We start from the raw sequence: 20,790 nt of genomic DNA on the forward strand, positions 1-20,790 counted from the left end.
AGCAGCTGGCCGGTAGTGAAGCCTGAACATGGAGGTCGGGACGGACTCAGAGGAGTGAACCAACATGGAGGTTGGGAAGGACTCAGAGGAGTGAACCAACATGGAGATTGGGAAGGACTCGGAGGAGTGAACCAACATGGAGGTTGGGAGGGACTCAGAAGAGTGAACCAAAAATGGATGTTGGGAGGGACTCAGAAGAGTGAACCAAAAATGGATGTTGGGAGGGACTCAAGTGGAGTGAATCGACGATTTGGAGACATTCGGGGACGAATGTAATGTCAGGCTGGCCGAGCTGTAAGATCTGGAAAGACAGTCGAGACTGACAGGTCGTATAGAGGATCGGAATGAAAACAAGTTGATCACAACAGTAGGAGTATTGGCCGTACAGCCTAAGACCTAGGCGTGTGAACCAGGGATCCCGGAGAGTTCGAGTTCAAATCTAAGGCAGTCTCCTAGTTATTTTTCGCCTCTTACACATTGTTATAAAACGAAAAAATAGCGTTATGTTATTCATTTTTTCCATTTGTAGTTTTCTCTCCGCTTTCGCTTTTCCACTTCCGCTGGTTTTCTCATCAAGCTCGCCCGCTGCGATCTATTTTTCGCGCTTGTTTTCATTGCTGATGATTTTAATAGTCATTTGGACGATGCGGTACACAAGACGTCACAAAAATGTTACTAATTCTTTTCCGTTAGTACTTTTTCTTCGCTTTGCATCTTCGCGTTTGCTAGCTTCCTCATCTCGAGCACGCGCGCGCGCGCGCCCCGCTTCTTCCTCGCGCGCTATTTTTCACGTCGCGCGATTCTCACTAACCACTCGCCCCCCGCCCTTCAGCCCCCCGGCTCGTTCCTTTTTCGATACGAAAATATCGCGGCGCGGCGCCGGATGACGTTCGAGACTTCCTTTACAAATCTGCGACTCGCCACGAGCGAGCGCCGCGTTCCCGCTCGCTCCGATTTTATCCCGAGAGAAACGACAACAATTTGTCATTGTTGGATGCATAATCAGAGACGTTGCAACTTTTCCAAGAAACACACGTGGACGTTGCGTTACGTAAAGAGTTGGGAGATTCGAGCGTAATATTAACGTCACGAGATTGGAAGCGTTTCTTCACCTAGCTGGACGATTCGTCCTCGCGGAAGTCCCTGTGAGAGGCCGATGTCCAGAATGACGAGGATCCCAACGACCCAGCAGATCTTCGTCGCCATTTTGACTCGTTCGACACCAGGCATGTGCGATTAGTGTGACCGCGGCATGGGTGGACTTCCTGAAACAGAAACCGTGGCGAGTTTATTTGTCTTTTCCTCGTACGTCGGGATGGAGTAACGCGTGCAAGCGCGTAGGTTGACCCCTCGGCGACTCTTCAAGAACAATGCTAGCGTTTCTGCCTTTCGATCGAACGATCGCCGCACGCGATGGCGATGGCGCGTAGAAACGAAGAAGAAATATAAACAGTAAAATAAAAAAGCAAGAGAATAAATATTATAAATTGAAAATGTACTTGAGATTCGAAGCAACCTTGCGTTCACGTTAATCAGTCGCGATATTAATGACGGAAGTGCAGAATGTCCAATTATTCTGCACTTCTCTTCTTTTCTTCGATTCCCCGGCCTTGTCGTACCTTTTTCTATTTCGCGAGAGAAGTTTCTCTCTCTCTTTCAGCTGGTTGGCCGACGGCCAAAAGCCGAAAACGCGGTGCATTCGCCGAGGACGCGCCACGCTACGGTTTTAGACACGATACGTTGAAATACGGCCCTGAGAGCATGAACACGCGCGCGCGCGCGTGGTAACGCGCGGCGCTTTACGCACGTGCTTCCCGTCCGAGAACGGTGCGTTCGCCGCTTTTAATGCTCGCTCGAAATCATCGTCGCCGTAAATCTGCGCCCGCCAGGGCTGTATCGGTCGATTCCTCGCCGCGTCGCGTGATCGCCGATACGTCTAACGTGCGTTCGTAATTTTAGCAGTAGAAAAATATCGGATCGGTGCGAAACAGCATTTCTCCATTAACTGCCGCTCGTTTGGGAACTAATCCAGGGATTTGTGCCTTGCTGCAATGTCCATCTGAAATCTGAGCAAGACAAACGTCTGGAAACGTATTAAAATGTAAAACCAGTATTTTTCCACTCACACGTTCACCCCCCGAGCGTAATTTAGCTGACTTTCCGATCACGTCGACTGGGCTATTAAAATTCACCGTAATATGCCAGCGTGACGGAGTAAACGGAAAGCTCAATGCCGGTCATGATCGTCATGACGTGAATATCTTAATTAGTATTCTTTTTAGGACTATATGTATCCAAATTTATTTTACTACACTGATGTCTCAGTAAAAGCATCTGATATTAAACGTATAAAAGTAATCCTCTGCCATCCACTAATATCTTTTTAAAACTTTATATGCATTCAGCAATTTGTCTTGTTGCAATATTCTGTTAAAATCTCGTCACGTTAAAAGATTAGACTTCGGATATGTGTAGTCTTTTTTTTTAGAACCATATATACATGCATTTTGGGATTTGTCTGGCTGCAACGTTTAATTAAATTAATTTAATTTCACAAAAAGGCAAATTTTTTAAATTTTCTAAATTTTTTAAATATTTTCTGGCAGCAACGCGTATTTGTGTATTCAGGACTTTGTTTTTCCGCAATATTCAGTTGAAATCTGAGCCGAAGAAAAATCGGAGGACCTCAAGCGCGTACGAAAACAGCTTTTCCCCATAGGCTATTATCCTTTTGAGACTATATATATACGCATACGGGAATTTGTTTTGCTGGAGCGCCGTTAACGATCGCCAGCAACGGTCGTGGAGGGTGAGAAAGAGAGCTGCCTGCGGCAGATTGTTTTCCTTGATACATGCTAACGACCGCGTGGACACGTTCTTTCCGCTACCTAGAAGCTCCGAAGTCCGCAGGGGAATACGAAACGTTCATACGAAACGTCGTAGCAGAATGTATGACAAATCCAGCGGGCGACGATTAATATCCGACCCTCCCTCAGGGGGTCGAGGAATCTCATGGCTCCTCGGTGGTGCTCGGGGTGGTTCTCCTCGATTCGACGCCGTCACCTGTTGCGTCGACTGTCGACGGGGAAGAAACATGACGCGCGTCCTCGACATCCATCGATGCTGCTGCTTCTTTCCCTCGAAGGATCGAAGGTCGTAAATGAAGGTTTTTTTCGGATACCCGAGGCAGGCCGGAAATGGACCTCGCAATGAACGAAGACATCTGAAATACGCGAGGCTCCGAAATATCCTTTTTTGCCATGTTGTAAAAACAATGTGTGAGCAATTTGCGAGCGAGAAGCGAAAATCTGGTAACCATGTTGCTCGCCGATGGCGAGAAAATTCGCAATTTTCGAATGGCTGCGGGAGAAAGCGAGAGGCAAACTCTCCGTCCGTCAGAGATATTTGTCGTATATTCCTCGATTTATTTATTGATATAGACGAAAACGTGTCATCTTCGTTAAAAATAAATTGCCAATGCTTTGGCCTGCCCGCGCGTATTCTGTTCGCTCGTCCGCTCACGGTATCCGCGCGAAAATAAATCGCTATGATCGAGTGACCATTTTGCGAATATACGCGTCACCGGTATCACAGGAATTTCATATTTTTGATGCGCAACGACATGCTAATAATTCGCGGATTTTAGGTACGCGTGGGTCGTGAAATTTCATGCGATGCGCAGTCGACTGTCGTAAAACAACCTAAAAAGCAGCGTATTAGTTTATAAATAACTGATTGCACGTAGGATGGCACATGTAATAAAAGCTTTGAAAGTACGCAAAATTTCTCGGCTATTCTATTAAAAGATTTTTTTCAAAAATATAAAGAAAAATTGTTGCTATACGTAAGATATTTATGTGACTGTCGAAGAAACTTTGTTATATGTAGAAAAATGATAACATAAAAAATTGTATAATAATAATAATAATAATATAACGTGTAAAGTACAATATATAATGTATAATGTATAACGTAATGTATAATAATAATAATAATCGAATCGCACGGCGTAGCAATCTCAACTTATACCCGAGCGCACGTTCTCTTAGAATTTAATGCTCGATAAACGTGCAAAACATCTCGCGTCGTTCTAATCTCGCTATTAGCTAGTTTACGATCACGTTTGCGACTCAAGCAGAATCCTGAGGATTTCGCGAGCGCAGACTTAACGTTATGTAGAGTTTAGTGCTCGATAAAAGGGAGGATCGTTTAATAATACCGTATTCCTCCGCGTTTATGGGCGCGACGTGTTTCACGCTCGGAGCGCGTTAGCCTCGCCATAAATCGGCGAGATATGATCTCACAGTTAGCGTAACGGCGATTAATAATAATGCTTTTACTGTACTGTAGATTCCATTTCCCTAAACGCGATCTCGACACGACGCTTTCGCATGCACGCGCGAACGCGAATCCCCGCGTCGCGTCCGATTGGACGAGCGTTTCCCGCCGAATGAATAAAAATACGCGCGGCCGTATCTTACGAACGGAAAGATCGCGCCGAGATACACTAGCATCGGAATTTAACGTCTGATAAAGTCGAGGCGAATCCGAGGCAACTCTCTTGCAGCTCTCCGGGCTCTCGCTTCACTATTACGCATTTACGCCTTCATTCGGAAAAGGATTTAAGGGGGGAGCCTGCTTTAGAACGCTGAAAATAAGGTATATTTTACGAATTGTTTTTGGAGAAACTATACAGCGGATCATTATAAAACTTTGATGCATTTATTAGTACATGTTTAAAGATAAAAAAATTATTTTTTGATTTGAATGTATCGCTTGTAGAGGTCGTCCTGGAGAAATCTTAGTGCAGCCGCGTCGCCGGCATTGCAAATTGGTGAGCATTCTCCTGCCTCCAAATTTCGTCTAAACTGAAAAATTGAAATATCTTCTCGTTATTTATGAATTCCCATCGTCGATGAACCAAAGAGAGAAGAAAAAAGTTGAAAAGTGCCAAAATGGTGGAGCTTAGAACACAAAAGTACGATTTTTAGGCAAAGTTTTTGAACTTTTTCATGCAAAAGTAATTGTTTAACTTAATGTTTTTATGAATATTAAAGGTTCATCGACGATGGGAATTCATAAATGACGAGCAAATATTTCAATTTTTCAGTTTGGATGAAATTTGGAGGCAGGAGAGTGCTCACCAATTTACAATGCCGGCTGCACTAAGATGCCTCCAGGACGACCTCTACAGGCGATATATTCAAATCAAAAAATAATTTTTTTTATCTTTATACATGTACTAATAAATGCATCAAAGTTTTATAATGATCCGCTGTATAGTTTCTCCAAAAAAAATTCGTAAAATTATACCTTATTTTCAACGTTCTAAAGCAGGCTCCCCCCTTAAGTGCTCGTCGCGAGCTCCGACCTCGGTCCTGTTCCTCCTTGAAAAATCCTCGGAAATGATCCGCGATCGATTTGGAAGGCGTCGCGGGGATTTCCGCCGCAACCGGTTTACGGAGACTGCCATCGTAACGCAATCTTCACGAGCACCGTAAACGACACAATTTAAGTTTTCTTGGCATGCAGAATTGGATCGGGCGCTAGTGATCGTGAGATTCCTCGGCGTCCCACGCACATGCGCGCGCACCTTCCGCAAACCCGCGAAAAATGGCGAGGATTCCTTCTGCAGTTCCTGAGAGAGTGTGAGAAAGACGAGGCTGAACGTTTTACGACGTTTCAGTGAGGTTCCATACCCCCTCCCCCCCCCGCCCCGGCCCCCTGCACGGCGATGCAAACGCAAACTCGAGACTTACGGTGAGTTCCATGGACTTCTATATAATACACTAGACTGCGTGCTGCTGCTTATCGGACGTGCCAATCAGTACGTAACTTGTACATGGATTAGAGCGCATGCACCAAATGAAGAACTCAACACCAAAGAATGCCATATTTATGGAGGCTGCTAAATTATAATATTTTCCTATTAACATTCCTATTTATATAGAAGTCTGTGGTAACTTCCGATCGCGCGAAAAGGAACAAGCGCTTCGTGTAAATGACCGGCCGCCGAAAGCCCGAGACCACGTGGCCTCACGGCGCGAATTTCGAGCGGCGGTAAATTTTCGAAGATCGCGCACACGATCTCGATTCGATCGAAATTGACGGCCGGGTGCGAGGTGCAAGATGCACTCTGCTGCACGGGTTGTGGGAACACGCGCGGAATTTAAACCGGCGAATAGAATGCGCTTTACGGCGCCGTTACTGGCCGCTCTCGCCGCAACGGTGCCCCATAAAGAATAATAGGCTTCGGCCGAGCTCGACCCTAGAATCTTAGCGCGTCTGGTTCTCGTCGAAATCGTAACGAAAACCATGCGAGCGCGAGAGCCTGTTTTCTCACTTCGTACACCGATCGACACGATCATCGCGTTCACGCGCGCGTTTCTTCGTTGTCTTCGTAATTTGATGCACGGCGCATCAGACGCTTGGAATTTCCCGGAGGAAAGCGATTCCATTAGCTGGGATGTAAATCTGTACGTCGAAACAAAGCGAGTTCGTCAGACTCATCTGGCACTTTCAAGTTTCTTCGTTCCTGAAGCTATTGTATACATATACAAGAAGATTGGGGTAACATAATGCCAGTTCTAATTTCCTCCCAATTTTATTTAAAAGCAAAATTGTTCCAAAATATTTATCAAAACGTTAAATCTCTGTACTCGAATTAAAAGGGTGAAGTATTTTAAGTAACGATATTTTAAGAATTAATATTAAAAACACTTAAGAGGTAAACATCACGGTCGATCGCGGAAAATGGCGATTATAATGCGCGCAGGGTGAGACGGTGTAAAGAGCTGGTATTAAAATTTCGGGAGAAAGTGCCGACCGGCCGGCCGAGTTTTAAATTATATCTTCGCCGCCCGTCGACACCGGTGCATCCCGGACCTACGTCACGATAATTACGGGTGGTCGAATCCGTCGGACCGTGGGCCCCCGCGATGAAACAGGTTGGAACGATTTCATTCAATTTGTCGAGGGTCGAGGAACACTCCTTCTTCTCCCATGAGGGATCTCGTAGATCTCGCCGAGATTTCCGACGATAATCTTCGGACAGTATGGCCGGGAAGAGAGAAAGAGAGAAACAGAGGGTAAGAGAAAGGGAGAAAGAGCAAGAGAGGATCGTCGCGGCACTTAACATTCGTGCATAAATCAAGACACATTTCCTGGCTGCGTTCAGGGAGCGTGATTTCCAATCCCTTCTGATCCCTTCTCCCTCTTTTAAAGCCAAATTTCAACCTCTATCAGCGCAACTGTTAATTGTTACTTTTACGTGCGAAACGGTAATAGAATACAATTTACGGCGAAGCCACGAGAAGGCGAGGTCGTAAATAAATTCGAGTGACCCTCGGGATAAGGGGAATGAGGGTGTAGAAATTTATGAACCGCCGCAGCTGATAGGAACGCAATTTCGTCGGCTTGAAGTGGCGCATAATCGAAACCGCTTCGATACCTTCGCTGTTAGAAAGCTCGTTCATCCACTGTCGGCGGCGCGGATCAAAGCGGACCACGAGGGAGAGACAAAGATGAGGCGCGTTTAGGGAAGGAGAAGAAAGCATTAAGAAAAAGCATCGGGAAGAGGTACCGCTTTTCTGGAAGACCCTGTTCGCTCTTGTGAACCGTGCTGCTGCTATAAATTGTGGGTCATAAGCCGTAAAATGGTGCGAGTCCATAAACCGGAAGTACTGGCTCACAAAGAGAAGTTTGTATCGTTACACGTAAAGCGTGAAACGCATAAAGCGTATCATGTTTAGGTTTCTACAGTTATTAAAACGCGATTCGCGGCATCTGGCTCGTCTATTATATTGGGTTGGCCAAAAAGTAATTGCGTTTTTTTTATATAAATAAAAGGCGAATTTTTCATGGGAAACAAAAACTTTATTAAACAATATATTGTCCATTTTGTTTGATTATCTTTTGCCATTTTTCAGGCAACTTCATGATTCCGCGCTCAAAAAAGTTCTTATCTTTTTCAGCAAAAAACAATTCCAAGAACGATTTGATATCCTCATCAGCAGTAAAGGTTTACCATTCAAGGCGTTTTGCAAAGACCGAAACAAATGGTAATCTGATGGTGCCAGGTCTGGCGAATATGGTGGATGTGGTAACATCATGGTAACACATCCCATCCAAGCTGCAACAATTTTTCACGAGTGACCAAACTTGTACGTGGTCTAGCGTTATCATGGTGAAACACAACACCTTTGCGATTCACCAATTCTCGACGTTTCTGTTTGATGGCATCATTTAATTTATCCAGTTGACGACAGTATACGTCTGAATTAATGGTTTGATTCCTTGCAAGCAGCTCAAAATACACAGTCCCACCAGACTGACAGCATAATCTTTCTTTGGTGAATATCTGCTTTTCAAGTGCTCTGAGCAGGTTCATCACGCTTGCTCCACGATCTTTTTCGTTTGACGTTGTTGTAGACGATCCATTTTTCGTCGCCTGTTATCATGCGTTTCAAAAATAGATCATTTTCCTCACGTTTCAAAAGAGAATCGCAGATGTCAATACGCTTAGTGAGATGAATTTCTTTGAGCTCATGTGCTACCCAAATATCGAGCTTACTAATGTATCCAAGTCGTTTTTAAATGGTTTTCAACACTCGATTTCGATATGTTAAGATTCTCAGCAATCTCTCGTGTCGTTAAACGCCGATTCGAATCGATCAGTGCCTTTATTTTGTCATCATCAATTTCGATTGGCCTTCCTGAGCGTGGTGCATCTTTCACATTAAAATCTCCAGATCGAAATTTAGTAAACCAATTTTGACACTGCCGCAGTTTTGAAGCATCTTCGCCATATACATCACGTAACTTTGTATGAGCTTGCACAGCGTTTTTCCCTTTTCGGAAGTAGTAAAACAAAATATGACGAAAATGTTCTTTTTGATTTTCCATTTTGAAATCGACGGCAAACAAACAATCGTTAACGAAATCGTGTACTTTCTTTTTCTAAAACAAGCTTGAACCGTGAGTTGTTAACCTACATAATGAATTTGCGGTTTAGAATGAAGTTAGTTACATTTCAAGACATGTATGTCCATCTATTTGAAAAAAACGCAATTACTTTTTGGCCAACCCAATATATTTATAGTATATTATTACGCTGCATATTATATGTAAATTATTGTATACATGTTAATCACTGTCAATACAGTGTTATCAATGGCTGCGCGTTTTATTCTCCGCGCTACTCCTTTCGACACTCATGTTTCCCGTTTATTTTGATTCCTCTCGGCGAACCGGAAGCGGATCATCTCGAATCGGGCTGAGAGAACGAGTCGCTGCACGTTGAGATATTATCCGTGTACGTACAGAGGGGTGTCGATCCCCCGAAAAGTAAGCTGCTTAGCAGACGAATCCGTTTTAACCCCATGGGGTCGCGAGTTAATAACGAAACCAAACGATACACGTGGGTGGCCCCATCCCTCGGTATGTATTTATATGCGTGTGCGCGGTTCTCCGATTTCACCATCGCCGAACATCGTCGTTTCGCTCTTTTCCTTGAATGACGATTTTAATACGTCGATAAAGTATCAGGAGATTCCACATCGCGCTTTCTCGAGAACTACCGCGTAAATTCGGATCCGCGTAAGCAACAAAGCCGATTCTCCTTGTTTTACGCAGATTTTATTAGCTCGTTAGGAATTGACTTATGACTTTGCACACGCGATCCACAATCTGTACTACGTGTTGCACAAATTTGGATGGACGCGTTTTATCATGCGAGAGACCATGACAAATGGCAGAGAATTGTTTGCGCATTCCCTCGGTTGAGCTCTGATCATCGATAAGGCTATCGCCGAAAACAAACTAGACGGACATATTTAAATTTGTCGCCATTTGTCGTTGGCGAAACCCGTAGTTTCGTCGAATAACAAATTCGAGAACTTTCAATGTGTTCGTCAATGACTATCAAAGCGTTTGATCAATTCAATGTTGACAAGATTGTGTCGACTACTGAGATGATGAAACCGTCGTTCTTCGTATTACAAAAATGTCCGCTGAGGACGCGAAGCTTTGGTATCTATTGCTTTCTTACAGCTGCAAGGTAACATCATGTATATAACTGTTTTATGATAACACAAGGTGTAAATAAGTTTCTTGCATTTTATGCGAGAAATTGATTAAAGTCTCTCCATTTTCATGTGTATACAAAGAACGAAAGACTTTCCTAGAAAATATTAGAAAATTCACAGTCGAAAGGGAAGCAAACCCGATAAATAAAATGATAAAGTAATTGTATCGTTAAATAATCAATATCATTGTAATAATCTTTTCCCCGATTGCTGTTCTTACATACACAGTAAGCAACATTACGTTTTGCTGTACCTAATAAATTTTCGCTTCGATTACATGCCAATCGCAAGATACAAATCCAACAATTTTTGCTACTCGCACGGTATTATTCAACCAAAATTCTCGTCGTAGGTATCTCTCTCCGCATCTCCAAATCTACACCTACATCGTCATAGCATTCCGATATTTCGAGGGACTCGCCGATCGTTGTCTCGATAAAAAAAGAGCATCTTACGTAACAACGATTGATTTAAAAAAAAAAAACGATCGGCCGCGTATCCCTCTTTGCAAAGCAACTGTTACAAGAGTTTCGCCTCCGTCTTTGGTCGGGGCTGGCCAAACATGTCGGGCTCGTCGTCCGCGATCGCCGTGCGATGCGGTGGAATCTCGTGATACGCATAGCGATACGCTTCGGGAAGAACGTGCGATGCTTCGACGAGTAGCAAAGTGCAAGAAAAAGAGAGAGAGAGAGAGGAGAGAGAAGGTCTCACTCGCGCGTTCATAGAATATGTATCGCGCGGCGACGCAACGTCACGTTCGAAAACTGGTCCGTTTTTCTGTCGCCCGAGCAGTCCACGTTTGCGGCAAATATTTATCTTTTGAGGTCGAAATGCGCTATTGTCTCCACCACGATCCGACGAGATCAGCGACGAGAGGCTCGCGCGGTGTATTCACGATCCGGCGTTTCCCTCGCGCCAGTCTCGGCGAGGATCACGCTCGACGATCATCGATGACTTCATGAGATGAGGCGCGAGGTAAGAAACTTAAAGAAGAACGCCGCACCGCCGGCGTGAATAATAAGAGGCACCGTGGAACGTGCGGTGCTTTCGGAAAACAGACGAGGGATCTCTCGCGGAGAAAACGGGGAAGCGTATGCACGCACGGCGCTGGAATATTTATTTATTATCATCGAGTCGCGCGTATTTATTATCTACGACGCGCTTGATATTATTAGAAATTGATTTCGTCGACGTCCGTGTCGAAATTCGATCATCGATCACTGAAAGAAATCGGTCCCGTCTATCGCGTTCCGTCTACCGTGTGTTTACCTGGATGAGAAATTCATTATCGCCTCTTTATCGGTAGCACTTGAAATCTTACAGGTATTGCGGTGTTTAAGCAGGGCGATACGCGATAAACGAGATAAACGATATTTATCGCGCTCGCAGGGGCGAAGGGACGATAAGGCGAAAAGGTGATAGCGTTTCAAGTTCAAGAGGCATCACACGCGCGAAAAGAAAAAATTTCCTATGTTTAACGTGGCTGTATTATCTATCCGATATTTGATATCAAATATCAATATCCATATCGAATGCAATATTTAATATACAGGGTCCGCCACTTAAATCCGGACATGAAAATGTTTTCTCGAAAAAGTCGTGTATTACAGAAAATATATAGAGATACAAATAAATTCTTTTATAGTTAAGGTGACGGATCTTTTCTGAGTTTTTTCACTCAATGTAGCCGCCCTGCGCCTCGATCACCGCCTCGATCCTGATTCAAAAGCGCGAGCACGCCGTCTGTAATTGCGTCCGGTCCATTTTCGCGAATGCCGCTTCAATAGCGGCCCGGAGGGAGGCCACGTTGGGGTGTCTGGCTTTGTTAGTAACCCTCTCGACTACGCCCCACACGTAGTAGTCGAGAGGATTCAGGTCGGGACTATTGGGAGGCCAGAAATCCTTCGACCAAGACATATCGACGTTGTCGGAGAGCCAGTTTTGCACTAAATGACTCGTGTGAGCGGGTGCGCCGTCTTGTTGAAATATGTACGGCCTCCCAGAGGCCACAGTTTCCATCCACCCCCAAGACGGCCGCCAGTTTTGTGAGTGAGGTCCCTGGATCTTTCGAAATGAGGTCTTGTGCTTTTCGAATGAGTTCCGGAGTCCGTGTCGCCTTCTCCCTTACGTGTATCTTTCTCGCCGGAGTGCCGGAATCCACCTCGGACTCCTCTGAGGCCGCGTACCTCTGGACAATGTCATACGCCGTCGATCTGGAATATCCGAAAAACTTGATGATTTCACTTGGCGTCCTTCCGGCGCGAACACCTTCAATAACCGCTGCTCTCCGGTTATATTCCGACATCGACCTGAACGACTCGGCCATTTCGAGGTTATTAACGTCTTACCCACATCTCTGACTTACTTTTGCGCCATCTGACACCCACTGCTGCACTCTTATATAGCGGGAATTTCAAATTTAAATTTGTCCGGATTTAAGTGGCGGACCCTGTATAATCTCATTCCGGTCAAATAAAAAAAGTCTCCTGCAATGTCCAGCAATTGAAATCCGAAATCGCCCTCACGGTTTCGATTTAAGCATATTTGCCGTTCGTCGAAATTTCAGTAAACGCATCATTTTTATATACACGACGCAGGCAAATATTTGGCCATTTAGCCCGCGGGAGAAGAAGCCCTCTCGAGGAGAGGAGTCCCATTACGTTGAGAGCCACTATGAAAAGACGGTCCTTAGGCCGCGGAAACCGGCTCTTTTTCTTTCCTTTTTTTTTGCAATTGTCGCCACCGTAACACTGAGTCGTTCGTGTTTCGAAATTCATTTTACGTGTCGAGGCGCCGCCGCCGCCGCTGCCGCGGGTTTCATTTCAGGGAAGTGTCTTTGTGACCCTAGACGACGGGCCTCTCCTCGTCCGTCCCCCTCCGCTTGAACATCTGCTCGCCGTCGAGCGGCTAGGAACACTTTTTTTAATCACCGAGGCTTTGGCGGAACAGAGCGCGCCTTATGCGCGCCCGCGAAGTAACGCTGGAAAAAAGACGTATAAATCACGACGTTGTCGCGATGCATTCGTGTCCGACTTAATTATCGTCGGTAGTAACGGTAATAAAAATGAAATGTCGGTCGGTGGGTCTAGCGGCAGCGTCACGAGACTCGACGGATCCGTCTCGAAGTTTGCCTCGCCAAAGAGTCGCAATTACATAAATTCAAGAGTCGACGCGACCGTCCATCTTCTTGTACGAACCAAATTCGCATCGATCTCAAGCGATCTATGCGACATGACGCGCTTGCAAGCGTCGCGCGAGTGGCGGAACGCGTAATACGCTACCTGTACTACTTACGCGCGCGATCGCGTGCCATCGCGTATCGGCGATGGCCATCGTTCCATCAAGCGTCGCAACACGCGTCATTGGGGTACCGAGGCCCATTTTGGTCGGTCGGGCTTTTCTCAATTCGGTCCTCCGTCGCGCACACTCCGCACTGTCACTAAATACGCCGACCGATCTCCGTAATGGATGGTTTCCTGAGCAGACGAGACGGTGGACATGCGAGAGCAGAGGACGAGGCGGAGGACGTATAAACCCGAGGCAGAGAGATAGAAAAAGAGAGAGGCGTAGAGAGAAAAAGAGAGAAATCGTCTCTTGACCCCGGGGTCTCGAGGAAGCATCATTATCGTAAAGAGAGAGTGAGAGAGACGGAGATAGAGAGAGAAAGAGTATGTGTGTAATAGCGCATTTACTAGCCGTAAGCGCGTGCGAAGAGAATATCCTAGTACTTCCAAAATCTAAGCAGTCGCGAACGATCGCGATTATCTCTGAAATCCGTGTAAGATCTGGAAAGACAGTCGAGACTGACAGGTCGTATAGAGGATCGGAATGAAAACAAGTTGATCACAACAGTAGGAGTATTGGCCGTACAGCCTAAGACCTAGGCGTGTGAACCAGGGATCCCGGAGAGTTCGAGTTTAAATCTAAGGCAGTCTCCTAGTTATTTTTCGCCTCTTACAATTCAGAAGTGGGATAAAATCCGCTACCCCTCGAAGACAGTTGAGATTCATCCGCTATCCCTCGGAGAGGAGGGAGTTGAGAAGCAGCTGGCCGGTAGTGAAGCCTGAGCATGGAGGTCGGGACGGACTCAGAGGAGTGAACCAACATGGAGATTGGGAAAAACTCGGAGGAGTGAACCAACATGGAGGTTGGGAGGGACTCAGAAGAGTGAAACAAAAATGGATGTTGGGAGGGACTCAGAAGAGTGAACCAAAAATGGAGGTTGAGAGGGACTCAAGTGGAGTGAACCGACGATTTGGAGACATTCGGGGACGAATGTAATGTCAGGCTGGCCGAGCTGTAAGATTTGGAAAAGCAGTCGAGACTGACAGGTCGTATAGAGGATCGGAATGAAAACAAGTTGATCACAACAGTAGGAGTATTGGCCGTACAGCCTAAGACCTAGGCGTGTGAACCAGGGATCCCGGAGAGTTCGAGTTTAAATCTAAGGCAGTCTCCTAGTTATTTTTCGCCTCTTACAATTCAGAAGTGGGATAAAATCCGCTACCCCTCGAAGACAGTTGAGATTCATCCGCTATCCCTCGGAGAGGAGGGAGTTGAGAAGCAGCTGGCCGGTAGTGAAGCCTGAGCATGGAGGTCGGGACGGACTTAGAGGAGTGAACCAACATGGAGATTGGGAAGGACTCAGAGGAGTGAACCAACATGGAGATTGGGAAGGACTCGGAGGAGTGAACCAACATGGAGGTTGGGAAGGACTCAGAAGAGTGAACCAAAAATGGATGTTGGGAGGGACTCAGAAGAGTGAACCAAAAATGGAGGTTGAGAGGGACTCAAGTGGAGTGAACCGACGATTTGGAGACATTCGGGGACGAATGTAATGTCAGGCTGGCCGAGCTGTAAGATCTGGAAAGGCAGTCGAGACTGACAGGTCGTATAGAGGATCGGAATGAAAACAAGTTGATCACAACAGTAGGAGTATTGGCCGTACAGTCTAAGATCTAGGCGTGTGAACCAGGGATCCCGGAGAGTTCGAGTTCAAATCTAAGGCAGTCTCCTAATTATTTTTCGCCTCTTACAATTCAGAAGTGGGATAAAATCCGCTACCCCTCGGAGAGGAGGGAGTTGAGAAGCAGCTGGCCGGTAGTGAAGCCTGAACATGGAGGTCGGGACGGACTCAGAGGAGTGAACCAACATGGAAATTGGGAAGGACTCAGAGGAGTGAACCAACATGGAGATTGGGAAGGACTCAGAGGAGTGAACCAACATGGAGGTTGGGAGGGACTCAGAAGAGTGAACCAAAAATGGATGTTGGGAGGGACTCAGAAGAGTGAACCAAAAATGGATGTTGGGAGGGACTCAAGTGGAGTGAATCGACGATTTGGAGACATTCGGGGACGAATGTAATGTCAGGCTGGCCGAGCTGTAAGATCTGGAAAGACAGTCGAGACTGACAGGTCGTATAGAGGATCGGAATGAAAACAAGTTGATCACAACAGTAGGAGTATTGGCCGTACAGCCTAAGACCTAGGCGTGTGAACCAGGGATCCCGGAGAGTTCGAGTTCAAATCTAAGGCAGTCTCCTAGTTATTTTTCGCCTCTTACATCCGATTTACCGTAACCACGCAAACGTGACTCGCGACACGGTTTGGTCGCGGCGGAATTGGCGCGCGCGAGAATATTCCGTCTTCGTTCTCGATACGCCCCCGTTCCTCCTCGCCGTTCCCCCCTGCAGTGCCCTTTGATCGCGCAGACTCGCTCGCACGTCGGTAAGATCGTGTTCGGCCGACTGGTTTTATTGGGGGCTCGAGAGGTGCGAGAAGCGTGGCCGATCCTTACGCGAGCGTGCGCGCGGTTTGACGCGACTAGCGCAAGCGTTGGCGTCGTACTTGACCTAACAGAACAATGCGCGGAATCGGTGAACGACCCGAGCGTGTCTGCATCGTGTAATCGCGCGAGATCACTCGTGAACTCTTCCCTGATGCATATCGAATAAATGGGATATTAATGAGATTTATCGGAGCATGAATAAATCTTTCAAGAGTGAGAGAGAGAGAGGGGGGGAGAAAGAGAAGTGGGGATAGGCCCTTTGCATAATTATAACTCGAGATCAGCCACGTCTTCATTAAGCGATTATACATCGATGCATCGTTTTTCGTTGCCTTCATCGCACATGACACGATAATTATTAGCCTCGTCGTCATTATTGCGTGTTTTTCTATATCAACTTTATTTCAAATTGATTTGTATAATATTGTATTATCTATATGCATTATCTATATATCGTCTATGTAATATTATCCACATAATTTATATTTATATCTATATTATTATAGTTATATTATTCATCTTTGTATGTTTCCCATATTTATATTTTGAACATTAAACTATATCCACATTTTATTATGATGTGCCGAGGTACGCGGCGAGAAATAAACGCGGAATGTCTAGGGTTCCTTAATGAACGTTTAGCGCCATGCTCACAAATGGATTCCAAGAAAACAACAGAATGAATTACGAAAACGACGACGCACGTGCGTCGCTTCCGGCGTCATGGCGAATCACGACGTACTTCCGCCGCGCCACGCCGCCAATGCTGCGTCGCTTTCGACGACGACGACGAAAGTGCGGTATGCCCGACGCAAAACGGACACGTTTTCTGAATTACGTGAATACATTTACAATGCCCGCCTAGATCGCTTCTCGATAAGCGACTTCTCGCGCTACCTGTCGCCAAATCTCACCGAGAAATCTCGGGAAGCTAATGGCGCGCGGACGTGCATTTGCACTCGGAAAACTGAATCGAATCGAATCGAATCGATCAAAGCCCACCCACGAAGAAAAGAATTTTCATCCCTATCCCGTCTATCATAAAATGTCATAAAATGTTAAATAATCTCCGATTGAACTAAATCTCCGTCGTTAGCATAAATTCTGATGATGGAGGGTTGAAATATTTTTCTCGAATATTCTTGTGATTATCTCATCGAGGTCGCTCTTTTTCACTTGAGCGTGAAACCGCGCTCTTCCGCATCAATATCACCTTGTTGCGAACGATAGAATTGAAATTAAATCGAGATTGGCTTAGAATGAGCCCACATGTTACACAAGTACCGACTCCCGCTTCACGATGCATAACGTCGCACAATGAGCGATTCATCGTGACACAGTCCAGTCCAACGATGTCTCGAGGGACAAACGATTCGTGGTTCACGGCAGCAATACTTTTCCGTGGGAAAACGTTCGCACGCAAGTTGGAAAAATCGACCCAGAACAACAAGCCAGATGTAAACGCGCCAGATGCGCCAGATATTTTTTTCAAGATATATATGTACAGGTTTTTTAAAATAATTATTATAATATATGTTATAATTTTTATACGTAGCGTATAATATTATAATATAGAGGAGAATCCCCTATTATGAGATATGCTCCTAATATGAGATAATGGGGTTTCTGCTAAACTAGCGAGCACCATCTGTTAGTTCCACCATGAACTTATTACTCTTGGTGTAAAATGTATTTAGTGAAAAATTCATTGTTCGTTATTGCGTTTAGCCTTTGCAAGAAAAGATTTGTGAAATTGTGAACATGTCAAAGGAACTTGAGGTAAGTCTTTAAACCTTGTTTATTATATAATAAGGAAATGGTTGGCAATAAATTCAGTATGCAATGATAGAGTAGAATCGTAGTAACAGGAAAATACGCGATTTGTTGAATTGCTTAATTGTAGAGGTTAGATTTCATGATCGCGGAACCGCTAGGCGTGTGGCTCGTATAATGAGATATTCAGGGTGCTCTTAATATGAGATAATTATTGCTCGAATATGAAGATTATGTAGTGTAATAAAAAGAAAGAAAATACTACTTACGGTTAAAGAAAAGTTAATACGAATTTGTATTACGAAGTTTTGTGTATTTAATTTTTATAGAATCTGACTATGGAGGTTAGAGATACGAGGAAGCGTCGACAGTGGAATCGTGAAGATTTGGCGAAGGCTGTGGCAGCAGTATTTTTATAAAACTATCTAATAAAGTTTTTTAATTGCAATACTGATGTATTTTGCACTTTTAACACCGATTTCTTGAAGTATCTTATATTAGGAGCACACTTTCTCGATCCTGCGTAAAGCTCTTTCTTCAATTTTTTTTAATTTTCAGAAAAAATAATATTTAAATTAGATTTTTCATTTTACCAACCTAAAGCTTATTAAATTCTCTTCAAGATAACGTATTACATTTTTAAATTCTGCCTATAGATTTCCTTACATTCGGCAAAATCGATATGGTATCTCATAATCGGGGGCTTTCCTCTACTTAATAATTAAAAGGCGAATTTATAAAGGAAAGATTAATTCCACACACTTGCGATACATTTTCTTAAATTTAGAACATGGTACACATGAAGCAGGAAACTATGTTGTTCGAACTTTCCTCGAGGGGCTTTTGTTCTAAGATAAATATGGCCTTTAGATGCGTGTTCAACGCACGATCTATTTCGGAAATGTTTTGGCTGTCGACATGCCTCGCAAGTCTCTTGGCCAATGGAAACGACACGTATCCACTAGCGAATCGATAAATCTTGATTCGCCGTCGCGACTGCGTCAAGGCCCCAAATTATGTCGATCACAAAACAGACTCTTGTTTTCCTTGTTAGTACCGGAAATCTGTAGCAGCATCGTTGACCCAATTCATCCCATCAGGATGGAAGCGCTGACTTATCTTTTAAACTCGTTACGCACGCAACGAAATAGTCCAAGGCAAGTGGGATCCTTCGCGAAATAACAATCAATCACCCAATAATCGTGAACTGTAACAAAAGGTCGCGATCAACAGTCGGCTCCGTCCCTTATTCGTTTGCCCGAATCGTGAATCAATCCGGCGAGTATCTCGTCCGAGGCCGGGGGATACGCTCGCTTTAATTGTGGACGGTCGTGAGTTATTTTTGACGAGTGTTAGTAGTGTCAAGGCGGACGTAAGATTGGCTGGATTACGGGGGCTGCCCTGGCGTATTGCCGTTCCGTAGTAGTCACGACTACCATTGCGTGAACCGATCTACGTCGTTTTCTCGGTAGCGGCACTTGGATCGGCGGCGGATTCGCGATCAAAGATAATATTCAGGCACCAAAGATCCCTTGCCTGGTTTCCTCAGGAAATAAACCGGTCAGAATCCTCCACTTCCCTCCCGGGAACGAAAATGAAAAATTCTGATTGGTTTATTTCCTCATGCGTTATGCAAGCTGTGTCCGTATCCTTGCATGCGCTCGCTCGCATTGCCGCGCGAGAGATCCGCCACTATCGCCTCGTTGTAAACGACCGCGCCGGTGCCCGACGCGTCGGACGACGGGCGACCACCACGGCGCGAGACGCGAACTGGTTTCTCCGTCTTTCTTTCTGAATGAGCAAATACGAAGTATCTCCCAGTGCGCGAGGAGGCGCGTGGTGCGAGTGCCCGTTCTCTTCCCGGTAGCGAAAAGGCAGGCAACTGGCGTGCCGGAGCGTCGGGATAAGCGTGCACGCGCTCGCTCGCTCGCGAGGCGAAGCAAGCGGATTCGGTAGTCGCGCGCGGATGTAGCGAGACGTCGGGAGAGTCGCTCGCGCCCGATTAAGTCGGGTGCGCGCCGCGGGGCAAATTAAAGCCAATCGCGCGGTACGGACCTTCCGCGAACCCTCCTTATCGTCGAGTCGTATCGCGCGCGCCCGCGTCTGGCGGACGGACGGACGGACGGACGGACGATAAACAGCGCGCAGATGGCTATCTCGAGATTTTTACGGACACCGAAAATTGATATTCATAGGTTGACTTAGAAACGCGCGCGAGTGGAACGCCTCGCGGAGATTTACCATGTTACCATGCTAGAGAGATCTGCCAAGTGCGATGATCCGCGCGCTGCGACGCAACACGCGCGAGCGCGCGCAACAACGTTGCGCAATAATGAGGAAATTTTCTCGCCGTCATTAAAATATACACGTAGACGCGACGGACGCGTCGATGACGTACCAGCACCGTTGGCAAACGGTGGCTCGAGGCGACTCTCCTTGCCGCTACCTCGTCGCGTTCTACACCCGTGCACACGCACGCGGGAAACGCGTTAGCAAGCGAGTGAGCGCTGCCATCGGTGCCCGGGGGGGGTGCGCCGCGGTAAAAAGCGCTAACATCGTTACGTTTCCCCCGTGTCCATTAGCATATCCGATTACGATTCGCAATCGCCGCTTGAAACGAGATAATTAGAAAAGATTGCACGTCCGTTTCGCGCGCGGAGCCGAACGGCACCTCGAGCGCGCGCGCCTGCGCGGAGATGTCGGTTTCTCCGCGCCCGCATATAAAGCTGTAATTTCCGTTTGATGGATATCGCCCGTCGCGAAAAAAACCGCCGGGCTTACCGGTCTTAATCAGAGCCCCCGGGGGCACTTTACGTTGTATCTTACCGTGATTACCGCTGATTGAATGAGTAACTTGTAACATCGCGAAGAGTTAAGGAAAGAACCGCGCGAATAAAGTTTCAAAATTGAATTATCGGGTGTGAAACAATAACTTGTCGGTCGATACGAGGCTTTCAAGATTCTCTTCCGAGAAACAATTTTGAAAACGGGATAATCTGAAACGTTTTCTCATTTTCAAAATTGTTCATAAACGTTTCATGCTGTCGCGTAAATTGCCTCATAACTTCATAAGTGAAAGATTTTCGAATAATTTTGTAAATGAGGGAACGCCTCGAAATATCTCGTACATTACCTCACATTTTTC

The 20,790-nt window shown here is 45.8% G+C and overlaps 1 protein-coding gene across 1 annotated transcript in view; it reads right to left on the reverse strand.

Moving 5' to 3' along the window:
* LOC105278054 (fibroblast growth factor receptor homolog 1-like) overlaps positions 1-20,790 on the reverse strand; it is a 60,687-nt gene that overhangs the window by 23,624 nt on the left and 16,273 nt on the right. Inside the window, exon 2 of the mRNA XM_011336871.3 lies at positions 1,113-1,265. Within this exon, the coding sequence (XP_011335173.2) occupies positions 1,113-1,230 (118 nt within the window). The 5' untranslated portion in view covers positions 1,231-1,265. The remainder of the gene's footprint in view (positions 1-1,112; positions 1,266-20,790) is intronic.

The sequence above is a fragment of the Ooceraea biroi genome, chromosome 1 (genome assembly GCF_003672135.1).
Source record: "Ooceraea biroi isolate clonal line C1 chromosome 1, Obir_v5.4, whole genome shotgun sequence".
NCBI classification, from domain to species: domain Eukaryota; kingdom Metazoa; phylum Arthropoda; class Insecta; order Hymenoptera; family Formicidae; genus Ooceraea; species Ooceraea biroi.